An 18,717-nucleotide genomic window follows, 5' to 3' on the forward strand; every position below is an offset into this window, starting at 1 on the left:
ACATGAGTTTAAAAATAAAACTTGTAATATTGGGTTGACATCTCCGCCAAGTAAATATTTTAAAATTTAACTTGTGGTATGTTCATTGTCATTTTATTTCTTTTCTGTGCATTTCTTTTATCGTACTTAGGGTAAAACTGAGATTTATTTAGACACCTTGCTACGTTTATTTATTAATTTATAGTATACTTACTAAAGCATAAATAAAATAATTGTAACGAGCTATTTTTGTCATGTTTTAGTGTTAAATGTTAATTTCTTCATTTGATATGTGATTCAGAACGTATCTATATACATGACAGTTGACACTTGACAGTGAGTCGTGACAGTTTACTTGACTTTTTATCAAACAGTGGCGTAAAAGTGGTTTTAATTATAATTAATCAAATCAGCCTCAGATATAGTGCATAGTGGGGTAAAAAATTAAAGAACACTGAATAAATGCAACGTAAAATCAGCTTCCATGTAACTGAAATTTGAGAGTATTAATTTTACTTTCACTATTAGGATCAACAGCTCATAATTAGTACGTTCATAACAATGGGAATTTTCGGAACTTCATCACCGTTTGATCAGGATGTGGGTACGTATTTTTCTATTTAACATGTTTTACAAAGTGCTGAGCTTGTATACAAAAGTAGTCTTACGATAAATATTAATGTCAACAACCGCGTTATCTCATGTAATGAGTGGACAGTATTTCTTGCTTTGTTTTTGTTGCACTTACTTTACTTAGTTTTAATAAATTGCTCAAACCTTTTAGAGAACATTCTATCACATTATAACCTACGGTATTATATACATATGTTAATCAACTATAAAATATACGTAGTAAAGATGTCAATTTCATCGGCTTTTAGAAATGTTACTTAAAATGAGTCATCAAACTTATCATTGGCTTCAATTTTATTTTAGGCATCATATTATATGCCTTTGTAAACTTTTTGCTTTTTTATAAAATACCCACAAAGTATTACTTTCTTCTATTCTGTGGTAAGTTTATAAGCATCTTTGATTTTTTGATACTATAAACATTAAGTTTAAATCATATATTCCTCTGTGTTTAGTATATATGTAATAGTAAATATCCTAATTTTCATTATGGTAATGGGTTTAAACAATATTGATTTAATTTACAAAAAACATCTGATTTGTTAGGTGTTTCAGTATACAATAGAGTTTTTATGTATTGCATATTATAAATTACAACTGAGTAAGTTGTAAAATGTATTATGGAGAATCATATAACAAATAGAAATTTTTACAATGTCGTTGTCAAGTTACTTGATTAGATTGACAGCCGGACTGAGACAGATGAGTTGCTCAGGGAGGTCTATACCGATAGGGTTATAGTAATTTTAGAAATAATATATCTTCTAAGACTCTTCATAGGCACAGAGCACAACACCATCATGAAGTGAAAGCCATTAATCTTTAAGTAGATAATTATTACAATTAAAAGCCAGTTTACCGATGTTGGACTAATGTATCATCAAGCAAGTATTAAATAAAAAACCAAATACCATACCCAGTGGTAGGTTGTTATGTTCGATATGTGTAATACTTATTTTGTGGGCCAAATATACACTTCTTCAACGGGATCATGACTAGATGATAACCCGCCTCGGGAATAAGCAAGTTGTTTAAACACAAATGTAAATAAATATATTGTAGATTTTTTTAAAGATCCATTTAAAGATTTTGATCCATTTAGTTTCTTATACCAGTATAATTTCAGAGTCTATGATATTTTATAAATTACTTTGAAATACAATATTTACAAGTTTTAGTTAATTTATTTCTTTTAGTTTTTCTTTTTTTTTAATTTTTATTCTTTTTATAATTGTGTCATGTCCTAATTTACTTCAGTTTTTCTAAATTAAAAATAAAAAATATTTAAAGCAAGTTATTTTATAAGATGGCTTACAACATAACAGTAAAACAAAATTATGAAAGGACTTTGATATTTTGTGCTCATATTTCTTATTAAGAAGACAGCTATTTATAAGAAAATGTTTTATATAATTCATCAACAGCCCAATGACAGAGTTTGTTTCACTGTCAAGAATCTTGACTAGGTAAGGCCAGTAATGTTTTAATTAATTTAGAGTAGATGTGGTGGTATGGTTTTATGCCATCGTCAAAACTACATAAATTGGCCAGTGTTTCTTAAATATTTATTTTAACTTATCAAAACACTTCATATTTTTTTGATGGTGTAAGTGTGATTCTATTTTAAATAGTTTTCCATACCTGTTGATGAAATAATGTAAATGAAATATTAAACCATATTTAATTTGTTTTACATTATGTTCGTGAGATGGCGTTCAAATCGAATTGAATGCTTTAAGGTTTCAGTACGGAATAATAGGACCAGTCACAATAAAAAAATAACTATTTTTTTGTTATAATTATTACAACGTTTTCTTTAAAATAATTTAGTTCTACTTAATCTATTTAATTTTGAAAATAACCTTAGTAGTTGTTATTGCATTAGACTCACTCATAACTCGTACTCCAACAGAGAGGGCGACCAGCGAAAATAACACAAGTGAGGAGTGGGGTCTGATCCTGGAAATATGCGACCGCGCGGGCGCCAACGCCACCAACGCGCGCGACTGCCTGCGCGCCGTGCTGCGGCGCCTCGGCCACGCCGACCCGCACGTGCAGATGCACGCCGCCACGCTGCTCGACGCCTGCGTCTCCAACTGCGGCCGCCTCTTCCATCTCGAGGTGGCGTCGCGCGACTTCGAAGCCGAATTCCGCCGTCTGGTGGCGCGAGCGCAGCCCGCCGTGGCGCAAAAGCTACGCGCGATGCTTCGCAAGTGGGCCGAGGGAGAGTTCCGAAGCGACCCGCAGCTCGATCTCATTCCCTCGCTGCATGCAAAGCTATGCACAGAAGCCGGCGAGAGACCGACTAGCGCTCCCGCGGCCCCCGCCGACGCTCAGGTACTCGACGCGGAGCTCAGTAGTTTTGCTCATTTCTGAGCATCACAAATGAACATTAAATCGTATCCGTAGGCCGCGAGCGCCGCGGAGAAGCGCGAGCAGGAGGAGCTGGCGCGCGCCATCGCGCTGTCGCTGCGCGAGACGGCGGCGGCGGCGGCGGCGGGGGGCGGCGCGGGGGGCGCGGGCGGCGCGTTGTACCCGCGCGTGGACGCCGACGCGCCGGCGCCCGCGCCGCCCGCGCGCAAGGTCCGCGCGCTCTACGACTTCGAGGCGGCAGAAGACAACGAGTTAACCTTCCTCGCCGGCGAGATTGGTAAGTAGCGTGGTCGTCCGCCTTCCCCGATGAGTTTGTGCCCTTCATTTTGATGTGCGATCGTATTCGACACTCGGAGGCATGATATGAAAGGGAGAGACCTCGGGGCTCTAGCGGTTTCTTTTCCGCATTTACTGAATTGGCTTTCCTTGGCTGACAGTTTACTAATGGTACCGCTTTATATAAAAAAATGGACCTGGCTAAGCTTCAATAAAATAACGTATAGTTAACGTAGCATACTGCTAATTATATTATAATACTATATTTAGCAACAGTGTGCACCCGTGCTAAAATAATAAAAGCGGAAACTCATAGATAAACTTTTATGGTGGTCTACAAATGACATTAAACATGTAGTCCAAATATTATACATGAAGAGACTCCTTGTTAAGTCGCACTTCGCTGTTACTAAACTGCCTTTAATGGATCAGCTACCGACAGAACGAGTAACGCCGACTTCAGAAATATCAGAACAAGAGGAGAAGTCATAAATCTCACAAGGAATACATTTATTTGTTGTTTTTTACGGCAACTCGGGTTATACATTAAGAGTTAGTTCCCTTACTTTCGAATCCAATCTATGAGCATTCAAAAGATTCGTCAATTAAGATTAAGTAATTTGGTATATTTGAGAAAAATATTTTTATGAAGTCACGTCATTGCACACAATAATTACGGGCGGCATTTTATACCAACTCACGAGCCTCAGACAATTTGGATTTACAAGGCTCGATAACTGACGCAGGTGCCGGGCTCCAGTTACTGTGGATCAAGGATCAATTCTTGGTCCATTTCCCTTCCTCGTTTATATAAATGACCTGCCACATCTTTTAGGTGATAAACTCGAGATAGTATTGTTCGCTGATGATACTTTTTTATTTTTACGTCTTTCAATATATGACGATGTGAAAAATGCTCTCTCTGAAATAGTACATTGTTTTAGTGTTAATAATAATTTAATGTTAAACGTTTTTACAACCGGATCACAGAAAACGTTCAAAAATATTCATTCATAAAATACAAAAGAATCGTTATTTTTTTTTTTACTTTTGATTGGTTTTTGACGTATACATTTCGAATTTCAGTTCACGTGACGGACTCCAGCGATCCGAACTGGTGGAAGGGGTACAACGAGCGCGGAGAGGGCCTGTTTCCCGCCAACTTCGTCACCTACGACCTCACCGAGCCGCGGACGGAGAGCGAGGCCCGCGGCGCCGACAAGCGCGTGCAGTTCGCGGCCGAGGCCGAGCCCGCGCCGCGCATCGACGAGGCGCTCATGGACGAGGCGCTGGCGCTGCTGCACGAGGCCGACCCGACGGGCGAGGCGGGCGCGGACGGCGCGGCGGCGCGGCTCGAGGCGCGCGTGCACGCCATGGGGCCGCTCGTGGACGCGGCGCTGGAGCGCGCCGACCGCCGCCACGCACGCCTCACGCAGCTCAGCGCCGACCTGGTGGACGCGCTCAACCTGTACCACGAGCTCATGCGCGACCCCAAGCCGCTCTACGTGCCGCACGCCTTCGCGCCCGCCGCGCTGCCCGGCGGCGCGCTGCCGCCCGGCGCCCTGCCCCCCGGCGCGCTGCCCGTCGGCGCCCTGCCCTCCGGCGCGTTGCCGCCCGGTGCGCTGCCCCCCGGCGCGCTGCCGCCCGGCGCGTTGCCGCTCGGCGCGCTGCCGCCGCAAATGTCGCACCAGTCTCAGCCCCCCAGGTACTTGTACTGCATCACGTCCAGGTGATACTAATAAAAATAAATTGGAAATACTTTTATTTCCATTTGAAAAAAATGTAACAATCGTCATCCATATGGTCAAAAGGAATGCGTTAGATCCCTTGAACCTAGATGTGGCCATGTCTTACCAAATGTGTTCGTGCCCAAAAAATGCGAGCGAAGTCGCATACAATTACTAGTTTAGAAATATTAATAAAATAGTAATATTGCTACTTCGGGTGGAACTTTGGGTAATTCCCAATCGTTTGGGTATTAGCCACCCATCATATATTCTACCGCCAAGCAGTAATCTACATATATTAACATTATAAATATGAAAGTAACTCTGTCTGTCTGTCGCTCTTTCACGCCAAGTAAATAGGTATGACGCAAACTCGAACTCCAAGAAAGGACATAGTCTACTTTTGTGTCTAACACATGACAATATATCATTTACTGTCCACTGCTGTGTTGGGTATCTTTGTGCCTCGTGCACATACAATGATCGCGGATTCTATCAAAGTGTGATCACTTTGATAGAATCCGCGATGTCACTGCGAGTACACATAATATCGTTACTTGCAGTCAATTCGCAGTTAGAAAAGTCCTGAGTAAAGTATATTTGAATGTGATTGGCGGCACTTGCAACTTACGGTCGACTGTAACCTTGGCCTTGCAGGTGCTGATCGCGAGCCGGAGACGAGTTCTTCGAGCTGTAAATAAATTCTTCATTCCTTCAAATTCTAAATATAAATTATTGTGATTGATGCGTATGTACCTAGTATATTAATATATAAATTATTTACAAGAAATATTTTTCATTTAAACCCACATATTTCATTTCTTAACTTAACTTCGATTAAATTACAAATAATACGAATAATTACATAAAATTATATGACTACGCGTGAGTTTAAGTTCTAACTCTGCAATAGATATGGTCGACACATTAATAAAAATAAAGCCTTAATATTGTTTTTTTATTTATTGTGACCTCCCAGTATCCACTTGGCAATAGTGTCGTATCTGTTTGCCCCCTGCATCCCTTTTATTCCTTACCCTTGGGGACATTTCCTGATATCCTAATGGAGCGGTTCATAACTCCTTAAATAAGGCTTACTTCTCATAGCGCTTTGTTAATCTGTAAAAATAAGCGTTAAGAATATTTCTTGACATTTTATCAGCTTCCGTGTCCTCTTTTATGACGGTATCGGTATCCTAACATTCCTTTCCTATACCCTATTACCTAACAAGTGTTGTAGTTCATCTGTGCGGACAGTAGAGAGTTTTAAAGAGCGAGTAGCAGTCCTGTTAGGATTAAAACCGTACAAAGGCATAGTTAATAAATATAATAAATAATATATCTAGGAATATCTGCGACATCCGCTGTACTCCCCGGACCTTGATTACCATTTTTTCCGGAAATGGGAGAACATCGTACAATAAAAAAAATTCAACTCCGATGCGGCAGTCCAAACCGCCTGCAAAGAGTATTGATTCTCGTCCCCATGTTTTTTTAGTTAAGGGGTCAAACTAGGTATTCAGGAAGAAGACTTTTTTTCTACTTATACATACCTAACTATTGAATTGGAAGTTACAAAATATATATGCATATAGTTAATACAAATATAGATCTTAGATTTAGTAACAGTTATTGAGTTATTCTATAATTAAAATATGCTAGCTACACTCAGCGTGCCTCACTTGGGATAAAAGAACGTTCGAAACATCCTGTACTACAAATTAGAGTAATCTATCCCATTTAAAATGAATACATATGTGCGACTGATGATGAAATATTATTATATTTAATAATTGAGATCAATTTTTCAGTTGCACGTAGATAGCGATAATATAATAAGGGAAAAGGCATGCCACCCTGAAATTCGCCCACGCGAATATTCGTTCGGTGCGACCGGCGAAGCGACCGGCGAATTGTAACGAGCGAATCGCGCGCGCGACTTGCGGCGCGACCGGCGACCCAAACAAAGCAAATAATCTGTATGGCGCGCGCCACGGAGTCGGCGGCAGTCGCGGCGAATTGGTGCCGGGATCAAACGAGTTTAGTTGTTTTCGCGGCGAAAATGAACACGGAGACTTTTTTTTTGAAATACTAGTCTGGCCATCCACGGCATAAATTTAAGCAAATAGTAAAGAGATTGTAGGCAGAAAGAATTGGTAATTTTTGTTTATATACTGATTTATATTTAAATCATGCACTCCACAATATCTGCCAAACATTACGTCTTGTAACAAAAAACGATTACTTTCTAAGCAATAGCGAGAAAATTTCGATAAATAAATTTTGCCGTCGAAAGTCCTTCCTGGTCGCGGCGGCGAACGCCACTGGCCGTGGCCTGCAAACGGCGCCGCGCGAATTGTGAATTAAATGACGATTTCAATTTCGGAGAATCACTCCAATGGCTCTAAAATCACTGTAAACCACTTATTAATCAGGATTACGGCTTTCTGAATTGCAACCTAACGCATTTAACGAAAAACAATAATTAAAGACTTACAATTCTTTAAGGGTCGGTTGGTACATGTTGTAAATAGTTTTATCAAAGTTCAAAACTGCATTATTAATATAATCTGAAAGGTTATACACTATTCAAGCATTAGAATACCATGTAATAAATTAGATAATAAAATCTATTTGTTATAATTATTTCACTGAACCTCAAAAATAATGTAATAAATATATATATTACATTTAAATTACATTAAATTTTTATTTCATTTAAATTACATGAAAATCCCAAAATTAAGAATCCGACTAATTGAATTTTTTGAAAGATCTTCGGACCTCAAATTATTATTGTTATGATTATAAAAAAAAATTTGCATTCTCCTTTTAGATTATAATTGTCATACCAAGAGCGGTTCGGACTCGGCCAAGTGAAATGCGGTCGTATTGCCTCCGACTGACACCTATCTACCTACTCGCACTCGCACTCTGCGGATTCTCATTGGCGAGTCTACAAATCTCCGTATCTCTGTCGGTATTGATTACGTACGAATTTTTCTTAATAACATACAAACACAATATGAATGTAGTTTTTTATGTTGATGAGCTGCGTTTCCTTATATAATCTAATCGTACGTGTCAGATAATCGTAATTGAATAGCATTTTACTGATTTTATTTTGGGTAATTTGTTAATATTTTAATTGAAGTAAATTTACCCAGGCCCAATTAACTATTGTAAATATAGCTTCATTGCAGCATTGTATACAATCTGGCATGCTTGTTCGTAGGGCGACCATTAATGAACAGAGCTTAGTTCGCAATTTTCATTTCTCAATAAAATGACAATCTAATCGCAATTCACGATATTTTTTATAATAATATTCTTCTGTTTGGAAAAGGACATTCGAGAACTTTCTCTCGGCTTCTCGTTTATCTCACATTTAAGAAAAAGTATAGAACGACACAATTTAGATGTAGCATCGGCAAATTCAATAAAACCGATTCCTGCCGTTTTATACAACCAATAGAAATACCTCCCTATCGCGCTATTCGACGTTATTAGCCGCTATAGATTCTGACGCGAGAATCTCTTATTATCTAGATATTTCATAGTTTATAGAATAGTTCAACCCGAGAAAGCAAATGCATGTAAATCGACGTCAAATTGACGAATATATTATGAGGTCATATGATATTACAAGTAATTACGTCTCTGTAAAGATCATATTCACATAAGAAATAAATATTGATAATTTGGGATAGCGTACTTAATTCTGATGTGATCGGTTTTACGAATTTTACCGACGCAACATTTAAGTTGTGTCGTAACATACGCGCTTCTTTTAAAAAACTTGATTTATTTATGCGTATTATATTTAGTAAACGTGCTTCTGTGAACCTATTTGGACAAACTACATTTTTTATAATAATAGCGTAAACCGATTTTCGTCACAGTGATTATGGGACGATAGATGCACATAGCGGATGGGTTATGGGTGTATTTTGAAGAGCCCCGGCTTTAGATGTGCAGAAAATGAAATCTTTCAATTCAAACACCCCATAATTGTGGTCAAAATCGAAGATTTTCCGCATGTGACCGAAGCTGAAGATTTGGACGATAACAATATGCCGCTTGGTGTATGGATCAGAGTAATTAGGTTAAAATTTATTATAATTATTACATTGTTTAAAACAAAGTCATCTACCGGTGCCCGTCCCTTTGTATGCTGTGATCTTTAAGTTTTGGAGCGGTTTTTTTAATTGGTAGATTGATTCAAGAGAAAGGTTTAAATGTACAATATAGTAGAGAAACGCTGATTGTTTTAGAGTGTTCTAAAGTAGGGTCGTAAATAAACACTTTTTTGCGCTGATATTGCGAGCGCTGGCGAAACCCTACGAGATAGATCAAAATAATGTATTAAATTATTGTACACCCTGAAGACCTGTTCTTTAAAAAAGTCCATGTACAGTTATTATGTACGTCCAGTATATTTCTATTACTTAGGGATGACCCTTTTATTCACTGGAAAAACTCATTACGCGCTTTCCCCACGTGATGGAAAGTGGGGGGAGGTGTGGGACTCCCCGATTTCCTGGACGCCGAGTGCAACCAGGTCCACCGGGTTTACCGACTAAAAACCAGCGGTACCCTCTCCGTTTTTCAGCTGGCGCCACGAGATCGCTTACGAATGCTCCCCGGCGTACTGAGACGCCCCCTGGTCCCTACGGCGCCTATTAAGGCGGAGGGAGAAGGTGAACGTAGCGCTTCTTCCTCCTCCCCGGTCGACTTCAGCGGAGCGGGTCTCCAGCGGCATACTCCGGGGCTTCCTTCTGCGACATCACGTTTTCGCAGAAGGAGCGCATTTCCGACCAACACGTCTCGATGCCGATCATTTCGATGACGATGCTCGACTGCAAGAGGTCTCCGCCCATAGACGCCAAGGAGTGCCTCCTGGTGGAGGTAGGCCGTGACGACTGTCGCACCACACTCGTGGCAGGAGGGTGACACCTCCCACCGCGTTATTCCGTGCATCCGTGCCCGGTAAGTACTAACGTGCCCTTCTTCCTCTCGACGCAGGGACTCAAATGGGGACCGATCGCCACCACTGTCGCTACGCCCGCCGTGTTAAACCCCAGATCCTACTGCCACCGGCGATCAGGGCTTGCTGGGCTAGAGCCGTGATCCGCCCGACCTGCACGGTCGACTCTTAGGGATAACCCACTTTAACCAATAAGTAAAAATAAATCTTTTATCCTTTATTTTTTACGAGAAATAATGGCTTTTTTCGAGCGATTTTAAGCAATACAGCATTAATCCTTATCAAATAAGTATCCTAAATACACTGTGCATTTAATATAAATCAATATGGCTCTCGTGAAATTTAAATGTAATAATATGTTAAATAAAAGCAAAGCTGTGCAAGTTGTGGGTCATTCTGTAGTATATTTAGTATCAGCATTGCACCCCTGCGTGTAATTATTACAATATTGGCACTAATTAATTTCACGGTTATTGTAAATCATTAATAACAATAACAAGCCGATAAAAGTGATTTATTAACAGGCGTGACGTCGGACAACGTGTTGTACGCATTGAGATTAAAATTTGTTAATTAGTATTTAATCAAAATCGTCAAAATCAATGTATTATATAAAAAACTACGTAATGGGTTCTGTAAAAAATTTTTTTATAAGGTTTTTCATAAACAGTTTTATGCAATAAATACTTTTTCTGCTTCTACCTGTGTACCTGTATTACCTACATATGTGTACCTCGTGGTCAGAAAAGATTCCACCGACTCCAAATATAGCAATAATTATAACTACATTATATAATTATTGTAAATCGACTTTTAAGTAGTCTAATATTTATCATTTCATTTTACTTACGAGGACTCTAAAAAATATGTTGAATACGCAATTATTTATATTACTTTTTAGTGCATATTTATTTGTTTTAAAATAGTGTTTTGTTTGAAGTCGGTTTTTCTTTTTTTTTTTTAATTTTTGTTTATTTTTGATTTTAAGTGAAGCTAATGTATACTAATTAACTTTTATTAATATGGATAGATTAAGCGTGCCATTTATATTATGTCAGAAACTACTTCGACGGCAATTTCAAAAGAAACTTGCCAACAAAGCAAAAATAGACTTTCGTAAATGCGGCTTTAGTACATGCGGTATAAACTACAAGGTACCACCCTCGAAAGAGCTGTATCGACCTCAGTAAAAAAAACTTTGCAAAAGAGCTAATATATGTCGTACATCATATGACATAACACCACATACACAAAATTTGATTAAAGACAGTAAGAAATTCTGCCCCATATCGTTTCTAACTGTGAGCCTTTCAGGAGTTCCATCACTACGTAGTATAAAACAAAGTCGCTTTCTCTGTCCCTATATCTTTAAAACTACGCAACGGATTTTGATGAGTTATTTTTAATAGATAGTGTAATTCGAGGTAAAGATTTGTGTATATTATGACATGAACAATATGGTAAGAAATATTGATAATTTTAGAAGTTTGCAATGTGATGTCGTAAATAAACAAAATCTGCAGTATATTTAGTATCAGTATTGCATTATATCGTGCGAAGCCGGGCGGGTCGCTATTTGATGATTGAATTCGAATATGACAATTACATGAACATAAACTTGTTAGGGAAGGTGAGTCAAATATTGAAGTCACCTGTAAATAAAAGATTCGGCCGAGTGTCGCTAACGTGAGAGATTGGGTGAGATTTTATTTGTTTTATTTATTAAGGACCACCAGCAGTCACTACACTTACGCGTGTTATACGTAATTATTACGATACTTAATATAAATTGTGCGACTCTTTAAGACAACCACAACATGCATTTTAAGGCACAATATAAAAGTATATTTTTTACCAAAATACGAGAGATTTGACTACATTTCATATAAAAATATATATAGTTACATAGTGTTAGATTAGTCATATTGAAAGATTTTACGAGTACATACAATTCCAAGTTATGGAGCGCCTTTATCCCGAAAAATTACATTCACATCTAAATTATTCTACACTCGAAAATATAGCCGAGCTAAAACCAAAAACCTAAAACCCTAAACTCGAAATATTTTTTATCAGTTTGATTACAATTGTTTATGTAGTGTGTCTTTATCAGTATAAACATATTAAACACTCGGCTGATGGCTCGATGCTTATCAGATTTAGATTCATTAATGTAGTGTATAAATAGAATTTGGGTTAATTGTAGGAATACTCGAAAGGGTTCCCGTGATTAAGGAGTATGACATGAAGTAACCTGGTAAGGTTGAAACTATTTGCCTCCGTCGTATCATGGATGTGTTTTCTAGTTGTTACACTGCTGCCGAGAAAGTGTCGGCACGCCGTCCGCACAATAGCACAACGACACAGTTGCAGTTCGTAGGACTTGTAACCTTTTCGATATTTTAAAATTATATCGTTGAGAAGTCTGAACACAAATAATTTGTACACTGCAGTCGGACGTCACGTATGGCATTTAAAACAGACCGTCTCCTTAAAAGCGGTTAAACCTTGTGCAACGTACATTGTACTTGCACAATAGGTATAATATGATGGAAGCACAAAAATCGCAAAGTATAGCAGTACTCAGAACTGTAGAATGTAATTTAATCTTATTAACGACGCTTTAAAAGCCCGCGTAAGAGCCAATGAGGTATCGTTTTTATTTTGATATTTAATTTATTTATATAGTGAGCATAATTATTTTATGAAATGTGTGTCAATTGTTTTCAAGTAGGGGACAAGTATGTAATAAATATGAAAAACAAAATACTCTGCGACCCCTCTTTAATGAGTAAAACGTGTAACTGCATAGTTTTGGGGGGTTTTATTTTATAAATATTGATTCATAATGAGTAAATGTGATCATTGGAATATCTACGGAACCCTCAATATAAAACATTTTAAAATGCTTGTCTATGTAATCTAACGAATGTTTTAAATTATAAAATAGATAATAAATTAATCTCTTTGAAACGATAAAGTCTGAATAAATTGGGTTTACCTGTCGACTGCAAGTTCAAAGCACGTTTGTGTGGGATCGCTTCACAATGTTGTACGCGCTACTTTTGGCACTGGCGGCGGCGGCGACGGCGGGCGGACAGAGCTCGCCCAACGCGCGGCTCGCCGAGGCGCTGCTGCAGGCGGGCCCGGCAGCGCGCCACTCCAACAACATCGTGCAGGACGCGCTCATCGATGCGGTAACTTGCTACCTTTATGTCGCTATGTTAATATTACACACGAAATGTAGTTTAGATACAGATATTCCTTTCAAATATTTAACAGAAATCATTATAATAAAATATATTGTATCATTATTATGCTTGTAATCAATATCTCCTGGATTCAAGATGGTTCTTAGATACCAGCTGTTGACGTAAATTGGAACAATAAGATCAAGAGCTCTTAGAGGAAAATAATTGGATAATATATAAAAAATGGCCGATTTAAACTTTATAATTACACTGTTATAATGTCGTTTGGTAAACTAATAGATTTAAACATTTAATATAATATTCAACTTTACCAAATAGATTTATATGAGTGCGCGTACTAAGTAAGCGGTTAGTTATGAAAGCAAATGTCATTGTGGTTGCAGCCGGGCCTCGTCCGCAAGTACGGCTACCCGCTGGAGGTGCACCACGTCGTGACGGCGGACGGGTACGTGCTGCAGGTGCACCGCATCCCGCACGGCCGCGACGCCAACAGCCGGCCCGGCCCGCGCCCCGTCGCGCTCGTCATGCACGGCCTCCTCTGCTCCTCGGCCGACTTCCTCGTCCTCGGCCCCGGAAACGCACTAGGTGAGCTGCGTAGTTCAACCGCTGCAGAAATACAAATCATTTGAGTGACATTTTGATGAATATTCTAGTAATCTCTGTTATTTGCTCGCGAAGCTTACGTGCTGGCGGAGGCGGGCTACGACGTGTGGCTCCCCAACGCGCGCGGCAACTTCTACTCCCGCCGACACCTGTTCCTCGACCCCGACGACCGCGAGGGGCTCCAGTTCTGGAAATTCAGCTGGGATGAAATAGGCAACCTCGACCTTCCCGCTATCGTTAACTTCATCATCGTAAACACCGGCCAGCAAAAAATGCACTACATCGGCTATTCTCAGGGAACGACCGCTTTCCTCGTTCTGAACTCCCTGAGGCCCGAGTACAACGATAGATTCATATCTTTCCAAGCCCTGGCGCCGTCTGCGTTTGTCGAGAACAATCAAAATAATTTACGAGCGATAATGGCCCAATTCGAGAGTGTTTTAGAGGTAAGATAATAAAAAATAATTATTTAAACTATGAAGAATATGCATCATGAGTCTCACTTTTGATGAAAACTAAAACTGTATCATAATACGATTTTCTTTTCCTAAAACAAAATTAGTAGCATTGGCGAGTTACAAAATCACCGGTTTCGTTTTAGATTCATAGACTACCATATTCACCTGACCATGTTCTCTACAACGCTATGTTTTGTCTTCAAGATTGAAGGACACAGTTCAATAAAATAAAATCAAATTGCGAAACAATGACTATATTACAAAAAAATGGTTATACGTAAATGTCGATTTTCAGATTTCATGAAATCAAATGCTTTCCTTCTTGTCCAATAGGCTGTGGCATTTAACCTGGGCTTCGGTGAAGTAGTCGGAGGAGAGGTTTGGCGCCAGGTCTTCACCGCTTTAGGGTTAACGTTCTGCAATGACGAGTCCTTCCTCCAACCGCTCTGCGTCGCCGCGATTGTCGGCACTGGCGAAATCGAGAATTTCAACAAGGTACATATATTTAACAAGTTACGTCAAAAATATACCTGCATTGCTTCGTTACATTAATTATACGTCATACAATGCTAATACAGTAGCTTCTCGTATTACGTATTCGTTTACTTCAATGAGGGCGTACACTTCCAGACGATGCTGCCCGTGTTCGTGGGCCACAACCCGGCCGGGGCCGCCTTCCGCCAGATCATCCACTACAGTCAAGTACTGCGATTCCAACGCTTCGCTCGCTACAACCATGGCAATCCTCTCACAAATCTCGCCCTGTACGGCAGCATGACGCCGCCCGAGTACGACTTGTCCAAGATAACAACGCCGGCGTACTTGCACTACGGCAAGAATGACGTTCAAAGCGACTTCAGAGACGTACTTCTTCTCGGCGAACGACTGGGCAACACGATCGGCGTCTACCCGGTCGAACGAGAAACGTTCAATCACTTCGACTTTATCTGGGGAGGAGACGCCAGGACTCAGCTGTATGATAAATTAATCGATATGATGAGATCTGCTGAGAGAGCGCTGGATCAGAATTCACAAGTGTAAATATTTATCGGTTCGACATATGTAAATATGCTGGATCAATAATTACAATATTTCAAAGTGGTACCTGTTAGTTAATGTATAATATATGAAATCGTAACCAAAGATGTTGTATGATATGTCTTACTCTTTACATTACGTATGTTACTTATATAATATAATATTATGGATTATTTATTTATTTTTGTTTGTTAGAATTTTGTACTGTTACGGTTGGTAGAGTGTACACTGTACGTGCATTGAGTTACGGCTGTTTTCAAAGAGCCATCAAAGGTCACGGATAGATCGCTATTTTTGATTAATTATTATCAGTATCGGTATGAACTTATCTTTAATTCGGTGTTCCACAATCAAGGCTACGTGTTATGTATCTTTAACTTACAATAGATAAATTTCCTTCTTCTATACCTACGGCACAATTTAATGTACAAAACTTGTTTTACTTTTATTTATTTTTAATCGATTATTATTTTAAATACGTACTAAATTATTTTGAATAAAAACGGGATAACAATTCATAAATGAGTTGGTTCTTTTTATTTACCTACCACGCTATTTGTTTTAATTTAGCTAAAGATCATGGATTTTGTAAGTTGAACATGGTGATAGATGGCGAGGGGTGCATGTCAGTCACCTCCTCGTGGTACACCCTGGGCAACGGGGCCGGCTTGAGCTTGCTCGTCAGCCACGCCTAAGATCGACGGGAGGGATACTGCGGGGCTGCTCCTTTTATGTTCCTACTTGGCGTCAGGGCGGACCAGGTGAGTAGCCTCGTTGGCTAGGAGTGGGTAGGAGGGCTCGCTACTCGACTTTTTGCCGCAGGGCGTCAGCTTCGCTGACGTCCAGTCTCCAGTGGCGGACGCGGGGGAGTTTTTCACATGAGGACGTGGAGCATGAGGAGGAATTCGCGCACTAGGCGCGCTTTCCACTTTTTTCATTCAGCCACCTCACGGCGGCTGTCGCTGGTGGGGTCGCGGTTGCATGCCCTGGGCGATCCCGTTGCCTCACCACTCGGCGACATGGTGGAAACCCGAGGATGGTTTTAGTGGGTAGGACAGGGCATTAGCCCCTGTCACGAGGCCCTTATGGCCCCGGTTGAATCCCACATACCCGTCCCGGTCCCGCGACCGGGCGGCATGCGTATTTCCTCCTCGTTAAAAACAAAAAAAATGGTGATAGATGGCGAGCAGAAGGCTGAAGTTTTCTTCCAAATAACCATGAATGCTTAAACTGAATGACGCACAGACTAGAAATACAATAACTGGAACAATGAATAGCTATTGTTAAATAATATAAATAAAAATTTTAACAAAAACTAAAACCGACTTCAAACAAAACAAACAAAAATGGCGAAGTAATCGGCAAACATAAAAAAAGAGAAAAAATATACGGTCGAATTGAGAACACTGCTTTTTAACCCCCGAGGCAAAAAGAGGGGTGTTATAAGTTTGACGTGTCTGTCTGTCTGTCTGTGGCATCATAGCTCCCGAACGAATGAACTGATTTCAATTTAGTTTTTTTGTATTACAGGTGTTTTACGGGCGAGTGTTCTTAGACATGTTTGTTGAAAATTGATTGAGACGTTTAAAAGTTATGGGGGGTTAAAGTGGGGAAGAAAAACCGAATGTCTCCAAATATTCTACTAGGTGGTAGTGCTTTGTGCTAGCCCGTCTGGGTAGTACCACCCACTCATCAGTTATTCTTCCGCCAAATAACAGTACTCAGTATTTTTGTGTTCCGACTTGAAGGGTGAGGGAGTCAGTGTAACTACAGGCACAAGGGTCATAACATATTAGTTCCCAAGGTTGGTGGCACATAAACGATCTAAAGAATAGTTAATATTTCTTACAGCGTCATTGTCTATAGTTAGTTAAAGGGACTACCGATAGAAGTGAAAACTTAGAACTTGTAGTATTAAAATTAACAAGTTCCTGATATTTAAATTAAAATCTTTAACATCGATCTGGTTTTGACAACTATTCATACATGTTTTTATATTACGTATTGGACAAGATCATGACAAAATATGAATACAATGAAATTGAAATAATTAAAATAAAATACAATCATATTATTTGTGGATCGTATGTGTTTTTGCTCAAATTCAATGTATATGACTTTAAGCATTACTTTCATTTTTTGCATCAATTTCAACAATACTCAGTGAACTTACTTTAATGACTCTTAATTGTCATTTTGTTCTAAATACAAACAATTGGCTTATTGGCATATGGTAACTAAAATAAGTTTTTTGATTGAAATTTATCCAAGTATCGGGTAAAAACCGCATCAATCGTCGTTTTATATATTGTAGTCAGTGGCGGCCTTAGGGGGTGGCGAACAGGGCAATCGCCCGGGGCCTCGCGCTCGAAGGGGCCTCGCGCGAGGCCCCTTCATGCACCACAGAAATAAATTTTCTTACTATATTTTTATTTATTTAAGACTTTTGATTTTGTTCCTGATTTTGTGTATGAAGGAAACGATGACATTATCTCGGTGCTGAAATACATAATAGAAAACAAATAATAATGTAAACTGAAGTTTACCCCACTATCAAAATAGTTCTGCGAAATAGTTCTGTTTCTGAGTGGCTGTACCCGTAGAGATACTAACCACGCTGGAAGAGAGGTCTATAAATTTGCAATATCTTATGGCCTCTCCCAGCTCGTCCACGAACCCACTCGTATTCCAGGTATCGTGGGCCACACTGAGTATTGCCTAGACCTTCTGCTGACAACCGATCCCGACAGATATTCGGTTTCCGTTTCACCACCACTCGGAACATCGGATCATTGTGTGCCTCTTGACACTAGCCCCAATGGCACTAGGCGAGTGTGGAGATACAAGTTGGCGGATTGGGACGAGATGCGTCATTTTTTCGCTTCTTATTGTTGGAAACAGGTCTGTTTTTCTTCTAAAGATCCATCGTGCTGCGCAGATGCTGTCTCCAGTGTGACTTATCAAGCTATGGAGTATTTTATTCCTTTTGCTGAAGTATCCCTCGAGACCAAAGCTCGCCCTTGGTATAATGCTGAATGTCTCTCAGCTGAAAAGCGTAAGCATGAAGCCTATTTGTCTTGGGTTGATGCTCGTAAAAGCAAAGCATTGGACCCTCAGTCTAAGAAGAAAACATACAACGCAGCTACTGAATATTGTAAAAAAGCGATAAAAAAAGCTCATTTTGACCACATTAGCCGTATAGGGGGAAAGTTAGCTTCTTTTCCCTCAGCGGTTGAGAAAAACTTCTGTCGCTCTTCGCTGCCTCCTCTCCGCAAACCTGACGGATCTCTGGCCCACACCGCTAAGGAAAAATCAAATTTTTTTGCCAATCTCTTCGCGGAGTATTCTCGTCTGGACAGCAATGGCAAGCGTCCACCTCAGTTACCTCCGTTTGGTCCTAAAATGAACGCCGTTAAAATACACCAAAAAGA

General features: G+C 39.7%; 2 protein-coding genes across 2 annotated transcripts; both read left to right on the forward strand.

Moving 5' to 3' along the window:
• Nucleotides 1-299: 299 nt before the first annotated feature.
• On the forward strand, nt 300-5,723 carry LOC124531258 (signal transducing adapter molecule 1). Its single transcript, XM_047105760.1, has 5 exons — nt 300-583; nt 2,525-2,949; nt 3,022-3,262; nt 4,348-4,966; nt 5,646-5,723. The coding sequence occupies exons 1-5, from the start codon at nt 541-543 to the stop codon at nt 5,650-5,652; spliced, it is 1,335 nt and encodes a 444-aa protein (XP_046961716.1). The 5' UTR covers nt 300-540; the 3' UTR covers nt 5,653-5,723.
• A 7,281-nt stretch (nt 5,724-13,004) lies between these two features.
• On the forward strand, nt 13,005-15,811 carry LOC124531093 (lipase 1-like). The gene is made up of 5 exons (XM_047105548.1): nt 13,005-13,172; nt 13,571-13,772; nt 13,866-14,236; nt 14,582-14,743; nt 14,879-15,811. Exons 1-5 carry the CDS (start codon nt 13,023-13,025, stop codon nt 15,287-15,289), a joined length of 1,296 nt encoding a protein of 431 aa, XP_046961504.1. The 5' UTR covers nt 13,005-13,022; the 3' UTR covers nt 15,290-15,811.
• The last annotated feature ends 2,906 nt before the right edge of the window (nt 15,812-18,717 follow it).

Source organism: Vanessa cardui, chromosome 7, assembly GCF_905220365.1.
Source record: "Vanessa cardui chromosome 7, ilVanCard2.1, whole genome shotgun sequence".
In the NCBI taxonomy this organism is placed as follows: Eukaryota; Metazoa; Arthropoda; class Insecta; order Lepidoptera; family Nymphalidae; genus Vanessa; species Vanessa cardui.